The 15,952-nt window shown below is 41.7% G+C and overlaps 1 protein-coding gene across 4 annotated transcripts in view; it reads left to right on the top strand.

Annotated features, from left to right (window-relative positions):
- The window catches only part of LOC108507271 (glypican-5-like), a 412,210-nt gene that overhangs the window by 61,555 nt on the left and 334,703 nt on the right, over positions 1–15,952 (top strand). For all 4 annotated transcript variants that reach the window (XM_017835098.1, XM_017835095.1, XM_017835096.1 and 1 more), the window contains exon 2: positions 7,402–7,563. In XM_017835098.1, the coding sequence (XP_017690587.1) occupies positions 7,455–7,563 (109 nt within the window). In that variant the 5' untranslated portion in view covers positions 7,402–7,454. The remainder of the gene's footprint in view (positions 1–7,401; positions 7,564–15,952) is intronic.

A 15,952-nucleotide genomic window follows, 5' to 3' on the forward strand; every position in this document is an offset into this window, starting at 1 on the left:
AGGAAAACGGAGGAAGGACTTGGCATTACAGTAAATATAGAAATCCCTTTGATGTAGACCCACTGACCTATATCAGTCTAGATTGTTTTAAAATGTACTTTATGTGCATTGTGTTTTTATATCAACTCCAGGCAAAAAAAAAAAAAAGTATGGATCCTCAAGAGTGTGAATCTCTTGAATCTGCATGTCCTGTGTAGTTAGGAAGCTCTGTAGCAGTCAGTCTTACTGTCTCCCACATTCAGAGGATCTCACTTAGCACTGGGCTCATGTGAAGTAATTTAATTTAATCAGCATTAAAGAATTTCTCACCCCTCTGTAGGAGTGCAAGCCCTGGAGGAAGTGACCACTGTGCAGTCCTCTGGCCGTGGCAGGTAGTGCTTGCCCTGCATAGCAGCTGGCACTTACCAAGCTGTCTCTCTCCTCAGCTGCTCAGCCTCTTAAATTAATGGTTTGGGCTGAAATTCTGTAAGGTGGGTTTCATGCCTTCTGCTACCAAAATTCCTCTCTTTCTGAGTTCGGGACTGACTGGGGGGAAGACCCGAGGGGGAGGTAGTGAACTGTGGGAGATGAATCACCCTTTCTTTGTTCCTTCCAGAGAGTATTTAGGAGCAGTGGTACTGTGGCCATTCGGCATTGACACTAAAGGTGCATCTCCCAGCAAACTCCTGAAAAAGCATTGGAAAGTCTTGAATTGTGAACCTTGTCTGAGGAGGGTGAGAAGTGTGGAGAGGGACTCAGAGGAGGAAAGAGAGGGCCTGGTTACAGTTTTTGAGGTTTCAGCAAGTTAAAGGGACGTCTGTTTTAGGGCAGTCAGTTTTTCAGTCGCTTGGGCCCAGGCATGAGGCAGGTTCAGTGGGGCACAAGCCAAGGTAAAAAAGCTAATAGGCATGCAGTACCCTATGGGGTAGGGCAGAAGGTGGCTTGGAAACCAGGCCAAAAAATAGAATACAAGAGCAATGAGAACCAGGCAAGCAGCAGAGGGAAATGGGAAAAACTCAGACAAAATGAACTTAGCAAAAGGCCTAACAATACTGAATTGTGCAGATGCTGCTCTTAAGAGCTGTATATTTTGGAGAGTTCCTGCTCTGGAAGCTGATCAGGGCCTGATAGTCTCCAGCTGCCCTGCAAGCTGTGACACTTGCTGATGCTGCCAACTCTCTGGAGTCATGACATCTAGTGCTTCTCATTGTCCGCTTTCCTGTCCCATTCAGGATTTCCACCCACCTTAAATTGGCTGGTGTAATTGCAGTGCAATCAAATGGTCCTCCCATTTTGTGGGGTTTTATACCTTTTTTTTTTTTTTTTTAGGTCTACTCAGGCACTCTTAGGCTAATGCAAGCTATTTGATTTAACAGAGTTGAAAGTAGCTACACATGCTAGTAGTTACATTAGCATGTTATCTAAGTGGTGCTTGATAACACTGGAGGTGTATGTCTTTTATCCTTGATTGTTTCAACTGGAATAGCACATCTGGTCATGGCCTTAGTTATGCTTTGGTGTATTTCAGAAGAACAGTGAGAATGTAAAGTCCAGTGGTCAAGTTAAAAGGTGTCTCTGTTAATGTACATTATGCAACAAGGGATCAGGGAAAGGAAATTTTCATGGCTTGTGTTTTCCAAACTGCACTTGTAATTTGCTGTGCTGGATATAGGCATGTTGACAAGCTGAATATAGACAGATGGGACACATTCAGGCTCTGCTTTGGTATTTTGTCAGCTTTTTGCTTTAAAGGGTCTTTTTAACATGCTGTTTGTCTATGTAATCTTTATATTAAAGCTGACAGTAGGATTATTTTAACAAAATAGAGGAAAGAGTTGGAAGCAGATTGGAAGATTCTTCCTGAATAGTCAGAAAATGTGAGTTGGGTGGGCCTGGCCACAGATTACCTGAGGCAGGAGGAACAGACATCTTCATTTGACTTAGAAAGGGTCTCTGCTCCCTGGAGCTTACCTGGATGTTACTGCTTGCCCAAGGAGCAGGAGGTTTTTTGGGTTAGTTGCTATTTTATGTCCTAGAGCCATTTGCAGCTGTGCAGTGGTCACTGTTGCACTGGCTTGTTGGTTTTTCAGGTAGTTCCTGGCACACACTACTTCAAGTATAATAACTACCATGCTTTAAACATTGACAAATCAAATAGTAGCTGTTTGACTATGCACACTTTGAGCTTGATGGGTTTAATGTGCTTTTTGTGTCTTTCTAGTTGGAAACATTTTATTAGTTGCAGGAGGACTGGGCTGTGGTGGAAGGCTGTGCTCCCTTCTGGGTGAGGATGGCTTGTGTTTGTGGATGAGTTTTGTGACCTCGATCTTGCAGGTGAACGTGATGATGGTTTTAGCACTGCTGGAGCATGAGAACTGTGTAGGAAAAGAACCTCACAAACTTGTGGCAGTGTACAGTAGTTGCTGGGCTGAAAACTGCTTCCTTTTTCATTTGGTTTGGCCTTCTCCCCTGAATTAGTCTGCATTTAATTGCTGAATTTTCCTCTAGCTGAGGCAGCAGCTACACCAGACAGATGAGTCTCAAGAAGGATGAAGCGTTGGCTCCTGTTCAGCTGGGCCAGATACAATATAAGGGACCTTTGGCACCCTCCTCTCTGTTACTAAGGCATAATCAATCTTGGAGTCTCTGAGGACATTTGTACAATGTTAAAATCTTTTGCTTTGGACTAAAGCTTTGTTTAGAAGTAGCATTGAAATGTTTGCCCAAATACAAAGGAATAAAAACTGTCAGAAGATAGATTGCACTGAGCTCACCTTCTGATCGTGCCCAGGACTGTTCTGTGCAGTGCAAGTTAAAGGCTCAGCTTGTTTGGAAAAAAAAAATCCAAATCAGCCTGTCTTTGAAAAAGTTAATGCAGGTAGATCAATTACTGTGTGATTACTTGTTGTTCTGGTTTCAGAGTATGGCTTTTACAGTGTGTACAGTATTTTAAAGACAGAACTGTTAAACTGCACGGTCAGCCAACAAAATAAATATATATTCAGCTTTTGGAAGAACTTAATTTTGCTTGCTAAACAGGCCTCTCTGCTTTTAGGAAATTATACTGATTGAGTTAACTTTAATGGCCAAAGTCTTAGATTTTATTGGTACCAGAGTTCCGACTGAAGCCCAGAACATTTTGATTTAAAATAAAAAAGTCTCCAAGCAACACACAACAAAATAAACCACAGCTGATTTCAGTAGACCTGGCCAGCTGGAGATCAAGTAAAGATGTGTAGTTTTTTGTGCATTTGGCACCTTAAGTGATTTATAACTTTGACAGGGAGGTGTCTGAAGGTGATGCCTTTGGCATGTATTAAATGCTTTGGTGTTGCAGAGGAGTTTTCAATAGGGATCATTGTTTCTTTCCAAAATACTCATTCTTTAGACTCAAGTAGTACATTTTTTTTTCTGCTGTTCTGAATGTGACTTTGTTTTTCAAAGTGGAGCAAGATATTTTATCCTGGTTTTTATAACAACAGTAAGGATTTAAAGTCTGTAGTTTTTCTCACTTTAAAAAATAAGCTGAGCCACAGTTTTAACCAGCACTCAAGGGAAAAAGACTTGAATGGAAAAATAATGTACATAATAAGCAGAGTAATCCTTCCATCTCATCTGAAGCAGAAAACTAATTTGTTTTAGGAAAGCTATAAACCTTTTGGAATTGAAGCCCAGGCATGTACAGGTGAAAGTGTTCTGCTCTGTCAGTAAGTTAATGCATAAGAAAATAGAATACAGAGAGGGGTGTCTTGGGATGCAGATGCTTCACATCTGTGGCATAAAGTTAAGAGTCCTAGCAGAGGGCTCCCACGATGGTCAGGGCTGAAACATGAGGGAATAGAGAGCTAGGTTTGTTCAGTTGAAGGGAAGATTAAGGGAGGTCATACTGCTGTCTTCAGCTGCCTTTTGGCAGAAAATAGAGAAAGTGGAGTCAGATTCTTGCAGGCACACGGTGATACGCTGAGAAGCAACAGACACGAGTTGGAACATGGGAAGTTATCTTTAGATAGGATTTTTTAATTCACTTATTTTACCATGAGAATAGTAGTAACTTTTTTTTTCTCTGGGGGTACTTGAAACTTGGCTGGATGAATCCCTTGTGTAGGGCTTCATCCTACGTAAAAAAATCCTGCTTTAAAGGGTTGAACTGGAGGTTCCTCGAAACTAAATCACGAGTTAGGAAATGAGAGGCAGCTTGGGAAAAGCAGGTAAGAAAGTCCTAGAGGGAGATTAGCAGAATCTATCACTGAAATGATGCTCTTGGTAACTTTTCTTCCCTCTTTCACAAATGGTGCTTTTTCTCTGGTGTAAAGAATGACTTTGTTCCTAAACTTGAAGAGGAGTTTGCCCTTAAGGTTGTCTCCCTTTTGCTGATATGCAGAGCACATATGAGCAGGGGTGATTGCCACGGCACTGTGGGGTGCTCAGTCCCTCGGTCACTGCTGGGTCACTGTGTTCCTCCCCTCTTTTTCTCCTCTTGGAGAGGGTATTCTTTATTAAGATGAAAGAGATGAGATAAACTAAAATTAGTATCAGAGCTATTAAAGACATTAAGACATTACTAATGAGTTCTAATTTAATCTCAGCACCCAGGCATGTATAGTACTGAAAACTTTTATTAGGTTTCTATAATTGTGTTAAAAGTGATACCCTCAGGCTAGTTCTGAAGCCAGTGAAAGTGCCAAGCTGTGCATGACAGCACTGACCCGACAGTACTGTGAGGAGAGGAGAGTTTGCTTTCAGTGCTCTGTGTTTTACATCAGGCTCCTTAACTGTCAGGGGCTTAGTGCTGTTTCTATTTAGGAGTGGCTTCTGTATCATTTTGGCTCTGGACCAAGGAAACCTAATCTTCAGGCTCATCGGAGGAGATAGCTGGGCGGGGAATCCCAGGAGCGCAGTTCCAGCTGAGATATCTGTGTTCTTAAAGCTTTCTGGAGGAGACGCAGGTTCCTGAGGTTCAAATGGGAGCACCAGACACAGCACTGATAGCCAGGGAGAGCTTCCTGGCCAGGGCCAGGACACAGTCAGCATGGAGCACTTGATATTTCAGACCTTTTTGATACAGGTCTGAGCTTTGCAAAAGCCTTTCAAACAAAAAAATCAGAGGACTGCTGAGTAAGGAGAAGTGCTCTGAGTATCAGCAGCCTGGCACTGCAGATGCCAAATAACATGTACATCCCCTCTGCTTGGACACCTGATTGTGCACTGAGTTGCTCAGCAGCCTGTACTATAATTTCACACATGCTTTGTGGTGCCAGCTCAGAGAAGTGGTCCTTCCCCGGCCCCCAGTTCCTTGTGACAGAACAAACGTGTTAGGGGGTGAATTGGATCAGGGAACCCGCCCAAGTTAAAATTAGCCTGGCCAAGAAGCTAATTTCAACCTCGGGCAGCTTCTCTGGCAGGCGGGAACAGAGGAGTGTGCCCAGCTGGTGACAAGTGCAGCCTTCCTGCTGCTGCTTTTGGCAGCCTGCTGGTTCCTGCCAGGGCACAATGGTCTTATCTTGGGCTTTCAGCGGGGTCTGGGACTGCAGATCTGACTGGGGAGACTTGTTGTTTCCCATTTTTGAGATTAGACTGAAGCGTAAAACAAATCCACCTCCAAAATGGTATCCTGAGTTAGCTCAGTCTGTGACAACTTTGATGTTTGTTTGTAAACTGGTACAAAAATGTGGTTAATTCAGATATTTCCCTTTGCTTTTGACCTTTTTGACACAAATTAGCCTCACTTTTAAATGAGAGTTGCTATAAATTGGAAACAACATTTTCAAGTCAAATGAGATGTTTCAGCCAGCTTGGTGTTTTTATTTTTTTTCCTGACAAGGGAGATTTACTGAACTCCTCTCTGCGGGTTTGGTCTCAGTTAGCTGCTGATGACCTGGAGCTGGCTCTGAGCAGTGCCTGGTCGTTTGGGTGATTCTACAGATTTTTCAGTCTGCATCCTCTTGTTTTCAATCCTTGTCAGTTCTGTGTGGAGCATTGCCATGTGTTAACCTGCAAGGCCAGGTGTGAGGATTAGTGCAGTGTGATTGTTCATTAATGTTTCTATCTCGGGGCTTGGCCTGAGTGCTCTGCAGTGGCCTGAGTGAGAAATGCTGAGGAGGAATTATGGCCTTTTTGAGAACTGGGGCTGTTTCCATCTGGGAAGGGGACTGCTAGTGGTGTTAACAGTGGTTTAGAAGCAGAGAGGGTGCAGAGAGGTGGCAGTGTGGGCACAGGCCAGCTCCAGACCTGGCGCAGGGAGGGTGCTGGTGTCTCAGCACTGCTTTGGGTCCAACCCAGCTGGGCTGTGCCACCCTGTGCTGTTGGGCATTAAAATGGCCCCTAAAGCCATTGGTGGGGTGGGAGGGGGAGCTTGGCCCTCTGTGTGGCACTGGCTTTCCTTGGAAAGGCTGTCTCTTTAAAGCCTGAGAGATGGGCTGGAGGTGGTCACCTGCAACCCCATTCCCTCAGGACCACCATTTCTGCCTCAAAGTGGAGGGAAGGAAGCACCTGACACTGTCATGAGACTTCCTGCTGGGATGTTCCTGTTCCACTGAGAAATTGCAGTGGAAATATCTGCTTTTTAATATCGTGTGACTGTTTTGGCTCTGGTATTTTCTATGTGCCTCTAGTTTATTTAATAGTCTCTTGCTTTCTTTCATCCCCTTCTTAAAACATGTGTTTGTGAAGCACCAGAATATACTCATCTGCAGTCTGTACCAGATCCTTTCTGGCACCTGTAAATCCTATGGTGTAGAACAGATAGACCCTAAATGTCCATTCACAACTCTGTGTGATGTGGGTTTCCTAATTAAGGGTACTAAACTTAATGAAACATGTACAAAGATGGAATTATTTTTAAAAAAATAAAAACATCCTATAAAAATCAAGTTTTTTAATTGACTTTCAACTTCCTCTGTAGTTGCAAGGTGGGAGTGATTTCAATGCCTTTACAATTTTTTGGGGGTTTTTTTGGTGAGCTGCTTAGGAGTTCAAAGATTTAAGCTGGTTCCCATAGTGTAAGAGGTGAGTAGGTGATTCCTCAAGGCACTGTGGGGGTGAGTATTGGATCCTAATTTGAGGCACGGTTATCACCCACATGTTCAAGTTTTGATACCGTTAGCACAAGGTGTACAGTGGAAATGTATCGTCAATAATTCTGTTGTCCTTGACTTTGACTGTGCTCAGATGCTTTTTCTGCCCAGTGCTCTTAACGGTGTAAAATAACTTATTAACTGATAATGTGATGTTACCCAAATTTAGATGAAATGGTCATAAATTTATGTTCTTGTGACAGCAACTGAGTTTCACAGTGTCATTCCTTGCGGGTTTGGTTTTGTTTCAGAATCTAAAACATGGTAGTTCTGACATTAAGAAGCATTGTTTTTATGGCGTAGGTTTAAAAGGTTTTCTAACTGCTGTGTTTTTCTTGTTTGCTTTAAGAGTCAGATTTACAGATCTGTCAACACAGGGCACCAACATGTTGCACCAAAAAAATGGAAGAAAGCTACCAGGCCGCTGTTCGGAGAGAGAGGACTCAAAGTATTCAGGCACTGAACTTCGAACTGAAGTACATGATTGTTGGTCATATCACAGCTTTTCAAGGTAGGAACTTTTGAGTAGTTTGTAGCAGTATTCTCTGCAATACAAAGGAAAAACTCTTATTTTTCATTCCTCTGGTATCGCATGCTGTAGTCACTGCCATATGGTTGACTTGCTTGTTCTTTGTGCTTTTGGAGAAAGGTAATGGCACTTAGTCTAGACTGATATTTCAAGCATCTGCCTAAATCTAATCAGGAATAGATTTAAACTTAGACCTTGTTCCTGGGCTTGGCATGGATTTTTTTTATGGCATTTTCAAGTGTCATTTTGGTGCCTGATGGCTGTACTTTTTTTTATCTTCCCTTGTGTTTTGCGAAATCATTTACAGGTGTAGAACATTGAATGAAGATGCATTTGCTTGTGGATGCTGAAGAGTAAGTGCTCGAACTGATGTGTCAAATGAGAGCACAGCTCTTGCTTCATGTCAAAATGCTTTACTACTTACTACCTTGCTCTAACAGGGTCATGTCAGACTATGGAGTTTCTTCTTACAGGTGGTTATTGTATTGTTACAAGGAGGAAGATGCTTGGGTAGGACTGTGCACTGCAGTGTTGAGCTCTGGAGACTTTTCTCCAGAAGGGCATTTAGATATAGGTTGTGACATATGTAAATATATGAGAGTTGAGTGATTAAATCAGTCATTGACTGGTAAATCCAGTTTACTGACTTCTGTGGGCCTAAGAATGTGCTAAATTTTGACTTGCTGCTTTGTTTGTGTTTAGTGCTGAGTGCCCTGATGGAATAGGCTTTGAAAACAAACCAGTAGTTATTAAAATACAAAGTGTTGAGGCCTGTATGATTAAGCCTGTTGTTACAACGCAGGTTTTATTAAGTAGCAGCTCTTTTTGTCTAGTTTCTTCCATTTGAGTGAAAATACTAGAAGTAAAAGGTGTGATTGACAGTTAAGAAGAGATAGCATATTGTCTAAAATTGACAATAAATGATGATGGAAATCTGAAAGAGACGTGCAGGGGCAAGATAAAATTTTTCTTCTGCTTTTGGTTTTTTTTACCTCTTTTTTTTTCTGTTTTGGACGAATGAGCGAGAAATGGCATTTTGGTTTATTTTACAATTAATTTTTGAAAATGTGTAATATTCCCCGTGATTAAAAAATTGGTTTGGAGGGCACTTCAGAGGAGCACTGTAGTGAAAGAGCGGCTGTAGGCATTGTTAAATGCTGGTTATTCATTCAAGCAATCTTTCAGTATTATGATTGAATAAAGATAAGGTCAGAATAGATTAACCTACCAGCCCCTTTAGGTCAAGCCAGTGGCTTTATTGTCCATTGCTGATGAAGCCTTTTGATGGAATGAAAGAGGTAGTTAGACATTTCACACAGTTTAAATTTACAAGCATTCTCTGGAAGTGGGTGAATAGGTTGTTTGTTGTAACTTGCTATGGCTGGCCTTCTGTCTACATTAGGTGGGAACACTTGAAAAATTTAACTTTGGTCTCTTGCGTTGGGAGCTGCTTTTGTTCTTTGGTTTTGTCTCAGGTGTCAATGAAAAGCCTCTCTCTTTATCTTGTGCTGGATAAACATTCTGTTGCTAAGAGTGGTGCTGTGCGAGACATTTACTGAGAAGGAAGATCTTTGCATGGAATTAACTCTGTCCTTTTGGAGTGTTTTCGTTTGTTGCTATTTTGAATGATAAAGCGAGTGTGCCAACAGCACACTTTACAGTCCGAGAAAAGAGCATCCTGATTTTAGAAGCTTTCAGACACCTTTCAGATTTCATGTTCCTTGCAGCAGAGAGAACTGACTCAGACATGCTAAAAAATAGTGTTTACTTGTACAGTTTTCATGCACAATTTATTTTTATATACAGAATTTTTAGTACTCTTAGTGTAGTCAAAGCAAAGCAGTAGAGTTAACCTTGCTGCCTACTGCTGAGGAAGTGTTAACTAATTTTTATGCACTTAAAGCAGATAATACCATTAATATTATACTCCTACTGATGAAATAATTCTTAAGAGTACTGTGGTATAATAAATGGATTTTCAGCTGTCCAGCTCTGAGAACACAGTGGTGGGAATTAAATTTCAGGGGGAAGAGATCAACTTTTTTGGAAGGGGGGACACCCAGAGAGAATGCTTTTTGTTTTCTTTTTGAGTTCTTATTTCCTTCTATGCTTTGATAAAAGTAAAAAGGCACTTCTGAGGACCTGCAAATGCCAAAAGTATTAATAATAAAAACCTTTCTCGTGTGAGTAGGAGTTTTGATATGAGTTGGGTTAAATATTGCCTCTGCACTGTCTCAGTGCTGTAGTTGGCTGTGGATATTTTGGTCTTGAAGAAATGTTGTTTTGGTTTTTCTTCTTGCAATTGAAAATGTTGTTTAAGTAGCTTTGCCCACAGCTGAAATAAGACAATTTTCACAGATTTAGATGTGCAAAATAATTAGTCTAAGACTTGATTAAGTGTGCCACAGCTGTGGGCAGGCTTGTTGTATTTGGGCTAGTGGACAATCCATACATATGGACAGCTTTAGCACTATGGTTCAACCCCACTGTTTCTCCCCATTTAAACTTTTCAATATTAGCAAGCCAGTCTTTGCCTGAACACTTAATAAATCAAGCTTCTGCTGGGTGTGTTTTGCTGGAACGCCTGTCTCCAGTACTGTTGCTGATACATCTCATTTGAGTTAGGAGGAGGCACATTGGCATGGGCTGCCAAATGCCCTCCCCATTAGTCACAGGACAGGAAGAAGGGAGAGAGACAGGAATGAAATGGCCAGCTGGCTGCTTAGGAATTCATCGCAATCAGCTCTGGTGAAATCATACAGCGTCACAAAATCTTTGGTGTTTGGCATGTTGAATGTAACCAGGCCCCTGGGGGAGGGTTTCATGGAAAGCTGCTGGATTTACTTTCTCTTCATGTTTTGGTCCATGGTGTAGCCTAAAAGCCATAGCCATGGTAAGTCACTCGACAGATGTGTGATTCTCTGCTCCAAATGGAGTCACAGGCAAAGTGGAGTAAGTGCAGGAGGTGTGCAAGTGTTCCAGACTGTAACAGGAGCAGTGTAACTGAGGACATTGTGCCTGTTGAAACGATCCCGGTGTGTCACCCTCTGGCTCTACACAGGGGCCTTTGTTTGGATGCATTTTGGACCCGGTCAGTCTGTCCCATTCAAAGATGTGCCTGCCTTTCTGTCTTTCTCCTGTGGCTGCAGCGTGAAAGGCCCAGGAGGCCTGTTTAAATGGATGACAAATGGGATGCTTTCATTTTTTAAGTGGTTTCCCCTTCGATAACCCAAAGATTCTCCTTTAAACTTACTGCTTTTTGCCCCAGTATTTTTTGAAGCTTGCACATAATCAAATGCATTGTTTTAGATTTATGTCTTTGTGGTGATGCTACGTATTACTTGGCACAGCCATCCTTCTGCTAACCCTGCCCCCCCAATTCCCTTATGCAGTCCCTGCACTCCTTGGGGCACTTCCAAGTAAGGCAACTAATTCATTGTTAGTGGATTAGAAGTGCTGTGGGTGTGCAGGCTGAAAGTTGCTGTCAGAAGAAGTATTAATGGTCTGACAGGAAGGCTTTGTTGGGAGCAGACAACAGAGAGAACCTGGCCTCGCTTTTCTGTGTCCTTTATGTGGTGCTAACAGGTGCCCCTAAAGGACCCACAGATAGCTTGTCTCTGCTCCTGTCATTTTATGCTGAAGCTAATTTGAGGTAATGAGAATCCAGATACTGGTAATTTATTTGTTCTGCTGATGGTCTCTGCAGAGGGACAGAACAAGGTACTTTTAAATGTACATCACTTTTCAGTCACCAAATTAGCAGCTGTCAAAGATAGTGGTGAAAAACTTTGAGCTCAGGAATTCAAAAAAATTACTGTTCTTTGCAACTTGTTTTTTACAGCAAGGAACAGGAATTGTTCACTCAGCCTCTTAAGAGAAAGCTTTCATGAATGAAAATAGATTGGTCATAAAGCACTAATTTTGTCTTGTTTCTCTGAAATAGCATTCACTTGACCTTAATGAAGGTGGCAGGACCAGGTGTTCTCATGTTCTCACAGCTATAGGAGGGAAGCTTTGTAGCACTGTTCCTCTCACTCCAAACCCAACGGTTTTGACAAAGCTGTGCTTACCTTCTGCTTTCTATGGAATGGGGAATGATAGTTGGGAAAGCACCTTGTTGCAGTTTCTAATAGCTGGAGTTGCCCTGACAATGTGGTGCTTGCACATTGTTTTGGCCTGATCCATAAAGCAACTGGGAAGGACACGAATGATATGAAGTGGAGAGGGCAGTTAGTTGTAGCAGGGATGGAGCCCAGGACTGCTGGTTGTCGGTAAAATGCCTGGAAGTTAATGCCCAGTTGATCCATAAAGTCCTTAAGCGCAAAGTTTTTCGTATAACATCCTGCATGGGGAATGGGAATGACTGTTTGGTTTCTGTGGGTCTTGGGATGGATAACATTAGTGAGCCCAGTAATGAACTGCCCTGAACTTTCCCAGAAATAAGTAATATAGTACACTGGCACACAGAGCTATGCAGAGTCAAATACAGTCTCCATTTTCATTTGACTCAGTTGCAGTGTTGCTCATACTTACTTTTACTGAATTTAGGAATTTCAGCTTGGAATAGGGGTGGCTGGTTAGTGGTGTTGAAGTGCTATGACATTTACAAAACAAAGACTTGGCTGAAGAAGCACACTCTGGTTTGAAGTAAATTACTATATGAAGTGTAGTCACAATGCTGGAGATGGATGCAGGCCAAAATCAACGAGCTATTTAAAAAGCAAAGCCAACCATTGCCATCAGAAACCTGCCAACCCTCACCACCAGTGCTTCTGGTTTCTGTTATTTACTGCTGGATTATAGAAATGCAGAAGTGTTGTTTTTTAAATAGTTTTTTGTAATCCCCTACTACTTGGTCATTTATTCAGCCAAATTGTTACCCACCCCTTTCCACTTATCCAACCCTGCTGAGCAGAGTTTTGTACTCTGCTGACCTTAGCTCTGAAAGTTGGCTGGGATGTAGAATTTGGTTTGGGCTCAGTGCAAAAATGATTTCCTGCAGAGAGAGAGAGGCTCCATTAGAGTATTTCTGTTCCCCTCCTGTATGCTGTTCACTCCTATTCCAGTGCACCAGTGAATCAGCACTTTACAGGATACTTTTTGTCTTTAGACCGTGAGCACTTGGGAGAGGACTTGAGTGTGGCTGTATTGGTGCTGGGCATAGGGGAAGTGAGCCACAGGGGAGGGAAAATGTCTTTGCTAAAGTGGCACATTGTAGCCTCTTCTGTTCCCTCACAAAAGTATTTGTGATTTCTAGAGACCTTTGAGGGGAAGGGCATTTTGTCTGGTTATAGTCTCCTGAGGTGTTTGCTGCAAGACTGAGAGATACTTGTTTTGTCCTTGATCTTGTCACGGTTGGGCTACTTTGCCCTGACCGTGGACCAGGTGAGTGTTTCAGAGCAGTGCAGTGTGAGGAAGGAGTGTTCTGCATCAACTCTTAAGGGATAAGATTCCTTCTTTGTATTCTGGTGCTACCAGAAAGTTCATAAATGCAGAGTGCTCAGTATGCCATGAGTTTGGAGGAAGGAATTCCCCTGATTTGCTATCCACTGTAAAACAGTTTGTGGTGGGTAGAGGTAATGAAGGATGAACTGTGGGGTAAGGGAGGCAGAGTCCTTTAGGAATAAGTGTCCTGTGTAACCAAGACACTGCAGTGCTGTAGTGATGAAGCATTACCCTTCAGATAGTGGTCTGGTTCTGCCATCCAGGTTTTATCCTCTATTGGTGCTGTTGTGTCAGGAACTGCCCTGTATTCCCTGCGCTGCAAACAGGGCCACCTGATCCAGTTGTAGCCAGTAAATGATCAAGGAAATCCATCAGAAATATGAACATGCTTCCTTCTTACCCTGCTGTTCCCCAGAGACTGATAATTCCACAGTTTCCCGAGTTAGGTTGAGATGCACCCATTATCCAGTCTGTTGTTGGCCCCACTATCCATTAATTCCTCTTCCCGCAGGTTATCTTTTGGCTACCACAAAAAAATTGGCAATGCTGACCACATGTTGACAATTAGGCGGCTTCCTTTAAACATACTGCCTTCTACTTCTACTGTCTGACTTGATTCTGAAGTTTTTTCATTTAAAAGCGTAGTTATTGTCTCTTTTATATGCCAGTTATGGTTTCAGAGCCCAGGGCTTCAGTCTTTGCATGTGGGGTGAGGGAAGAGAATGTTAAATTCTTCCCTCTCATTGTCCTTTTCTCAGCAAAATAAAAAGTTTACAATGTGCTATTCCCTAATGCTCACACCTTTTATCTTCTGAATGTGCAAAATTAAAAGAAAATCTTGCTGGTGTGCTGGGGACTGTGAGTAAATATTAACATTACATTGTGAATGGTGATTATTGAACTCATGTGTTCTGTCTCTAAAACATTTCAAATGGTGTGAAGTTTTGGGGTTTTTTTCTTTTTTTTTTTGCTGAAAGACTACCTGTGATGCTTTGGAATCGTACCTTTTCAGAAGTTGTGTGTATGCTTTTGTCAAGATTCTAGATTCAGATTGATGTTTTCAAGCTGTACATTACAAAAGAATTAATGTGTTTCTTACGTGGTGACTTGTTCCATTTTTCGCAGAAATTGGAATCAGAGTGGTTGATCTATTATCCATTAATAATTTGAGAAATTTGCTTCATTTCTGTGTACATACAAGCTGAAAATTAAACGTGGAAAAAACCCAAATAAACCTTCACCTTCGAAATTTTTCTGTAGTGCATATTAAAGATAGAATGAGCTTGTGCAGAAGTTTCATTCCAGCCTCTCATGTCCCCTAAGACTGCGTGCCTCTAGATTTTTCCCATACCGTTTCATCTCCCATAGTATGCTGTGAAAAGCAAGTATCCAGTGTTCCTTTTTCACTCTTTTGTCTGTTTTTTCAAGGTTACCTGAATCCTGCTGAAAAGATAATTTCCCTAATCAAACTACTGATAACATTCTTTGTTTCCTTGATGGTGCTACCCTCCTGCATCTGAAGCATGCCTTTCATCTTGTATTTTCCAGTGTAGCCCATGCTGCTGGTCACCTGTGATTCATGATTTATTTAAATGTCAGGTACCATCACAGGCCAGCACTGCAGTCTTTTCACTTACTATTAAAATTCAGATGGGTATGTTTTTTATTTTTTCCCATGCTGTCTTTCATGTTACAGACTGGTGAGTTGTGAAGATGCTCCATGCCTTCATTGTCTTCCTTTAAATGCCATTCTTAAAGCTGTCTTTAAGGTCATGATAAGCAAAATGCTTGTGAAAAGTCAACCCAGAATATACTGAATCTCCTGCCTCTTGCACTGACTGGGTTTCTCATGCTCGTGCCCCTTTCTGTCCTTCCTCCCTGTGTGTGTGACTCCATCAGCTGTTGTCTGCCTTCCCTTTTATTGGCAGCCTTGAGACAGGCACCAGGATTTATTTGGGATCTCTGCAGCACCTGTGATCCCAGAGTTCATTAGCATCCCTAAGTGCTATAGTAATGTTGAACTTGATAACTTGTGTTTCTGATTGCATTAATGTATCCCCCGGCTGTGCCTTGTCCTTTGGGCAGCTTGTTAGGAAGAAAGAATTATTAGTCTTTAAAAGAACATAGGAAAAATCAGAGGGATCAATACTGGAGGAAATTAGAAAATTCTGATGCCTTTATGCTTTCAAAATAGCAAATTCAAGTGGAAAAATTAATGAAAACTTAGGTAGAACTTGTAGTTGTAGCTATGGAATGAAAATCATTGTCTTGCAAACTGTTTCTAGTAACAAAGATCATGTCCACAGAACTCTTTGAAGGATAACTAAAGCTAGTGACTGTATTGTTAAACATAGGATAACCTTATATCAAGTCTTATTTGTTGCACTGGAATGACCTTATATCCAGTGGCAACCAGCAGTTGTACTTGGGAGTAGTTCACTGTGAGGAGTTTCTGTATGTTGTGGGCAGGTTTGATTTATGGAATAGTGTGCAGTTGTTTCTCAGGAATGCATATGCAGAACAGTGCTTGTGGATAACCGGATCATATTGCCAGAAACGTATACTGGAAATGTTTATATACTTAGGAGTATCGAAGTTTTTGGCTGGTTACTAGAATTGCAGTGCGTTGACTGCTAAGCAAAAGTGTTACATTGTTTAGATATCTTTGTAACATTAAATTTTACTAAATACAGATTTTACAGAACTGTTTGGCCCAAGGCTTTGGAAGAACACTATAATGGGAAGTGGTGAGAGAAATATACCTTAAATACATTTAAAAGGAAACAGCAAATCATCTTCGATAAGATATCATCCAAATATCAAGATTTATAATCATCCTATAGACTTGGTTCCTGAACTTGTCTGGCTGTGGCTGCCATTTGATGCTTAGAATGTCAGCAATTTGGGGAAGGGACAGTCCCTTCAT

Source organism: Lepidothrix coronata, unplaced genomic scaffold (assembly GCF_001604755.1).
Source record: "Lepidothrix coronata isolate B3197 unplaced genomic scaffold, Lepidothrix_coronata-1.0 Scaffold248, whole genome shotgun sequence".
Classification (NCBI taxonomy): domain Eukaryota; kingdom Metazoa; phylum Chordata; class Aves; order Passeriformes; family Pipridae; genus Lepidothrix; species Lepidothrix coronata.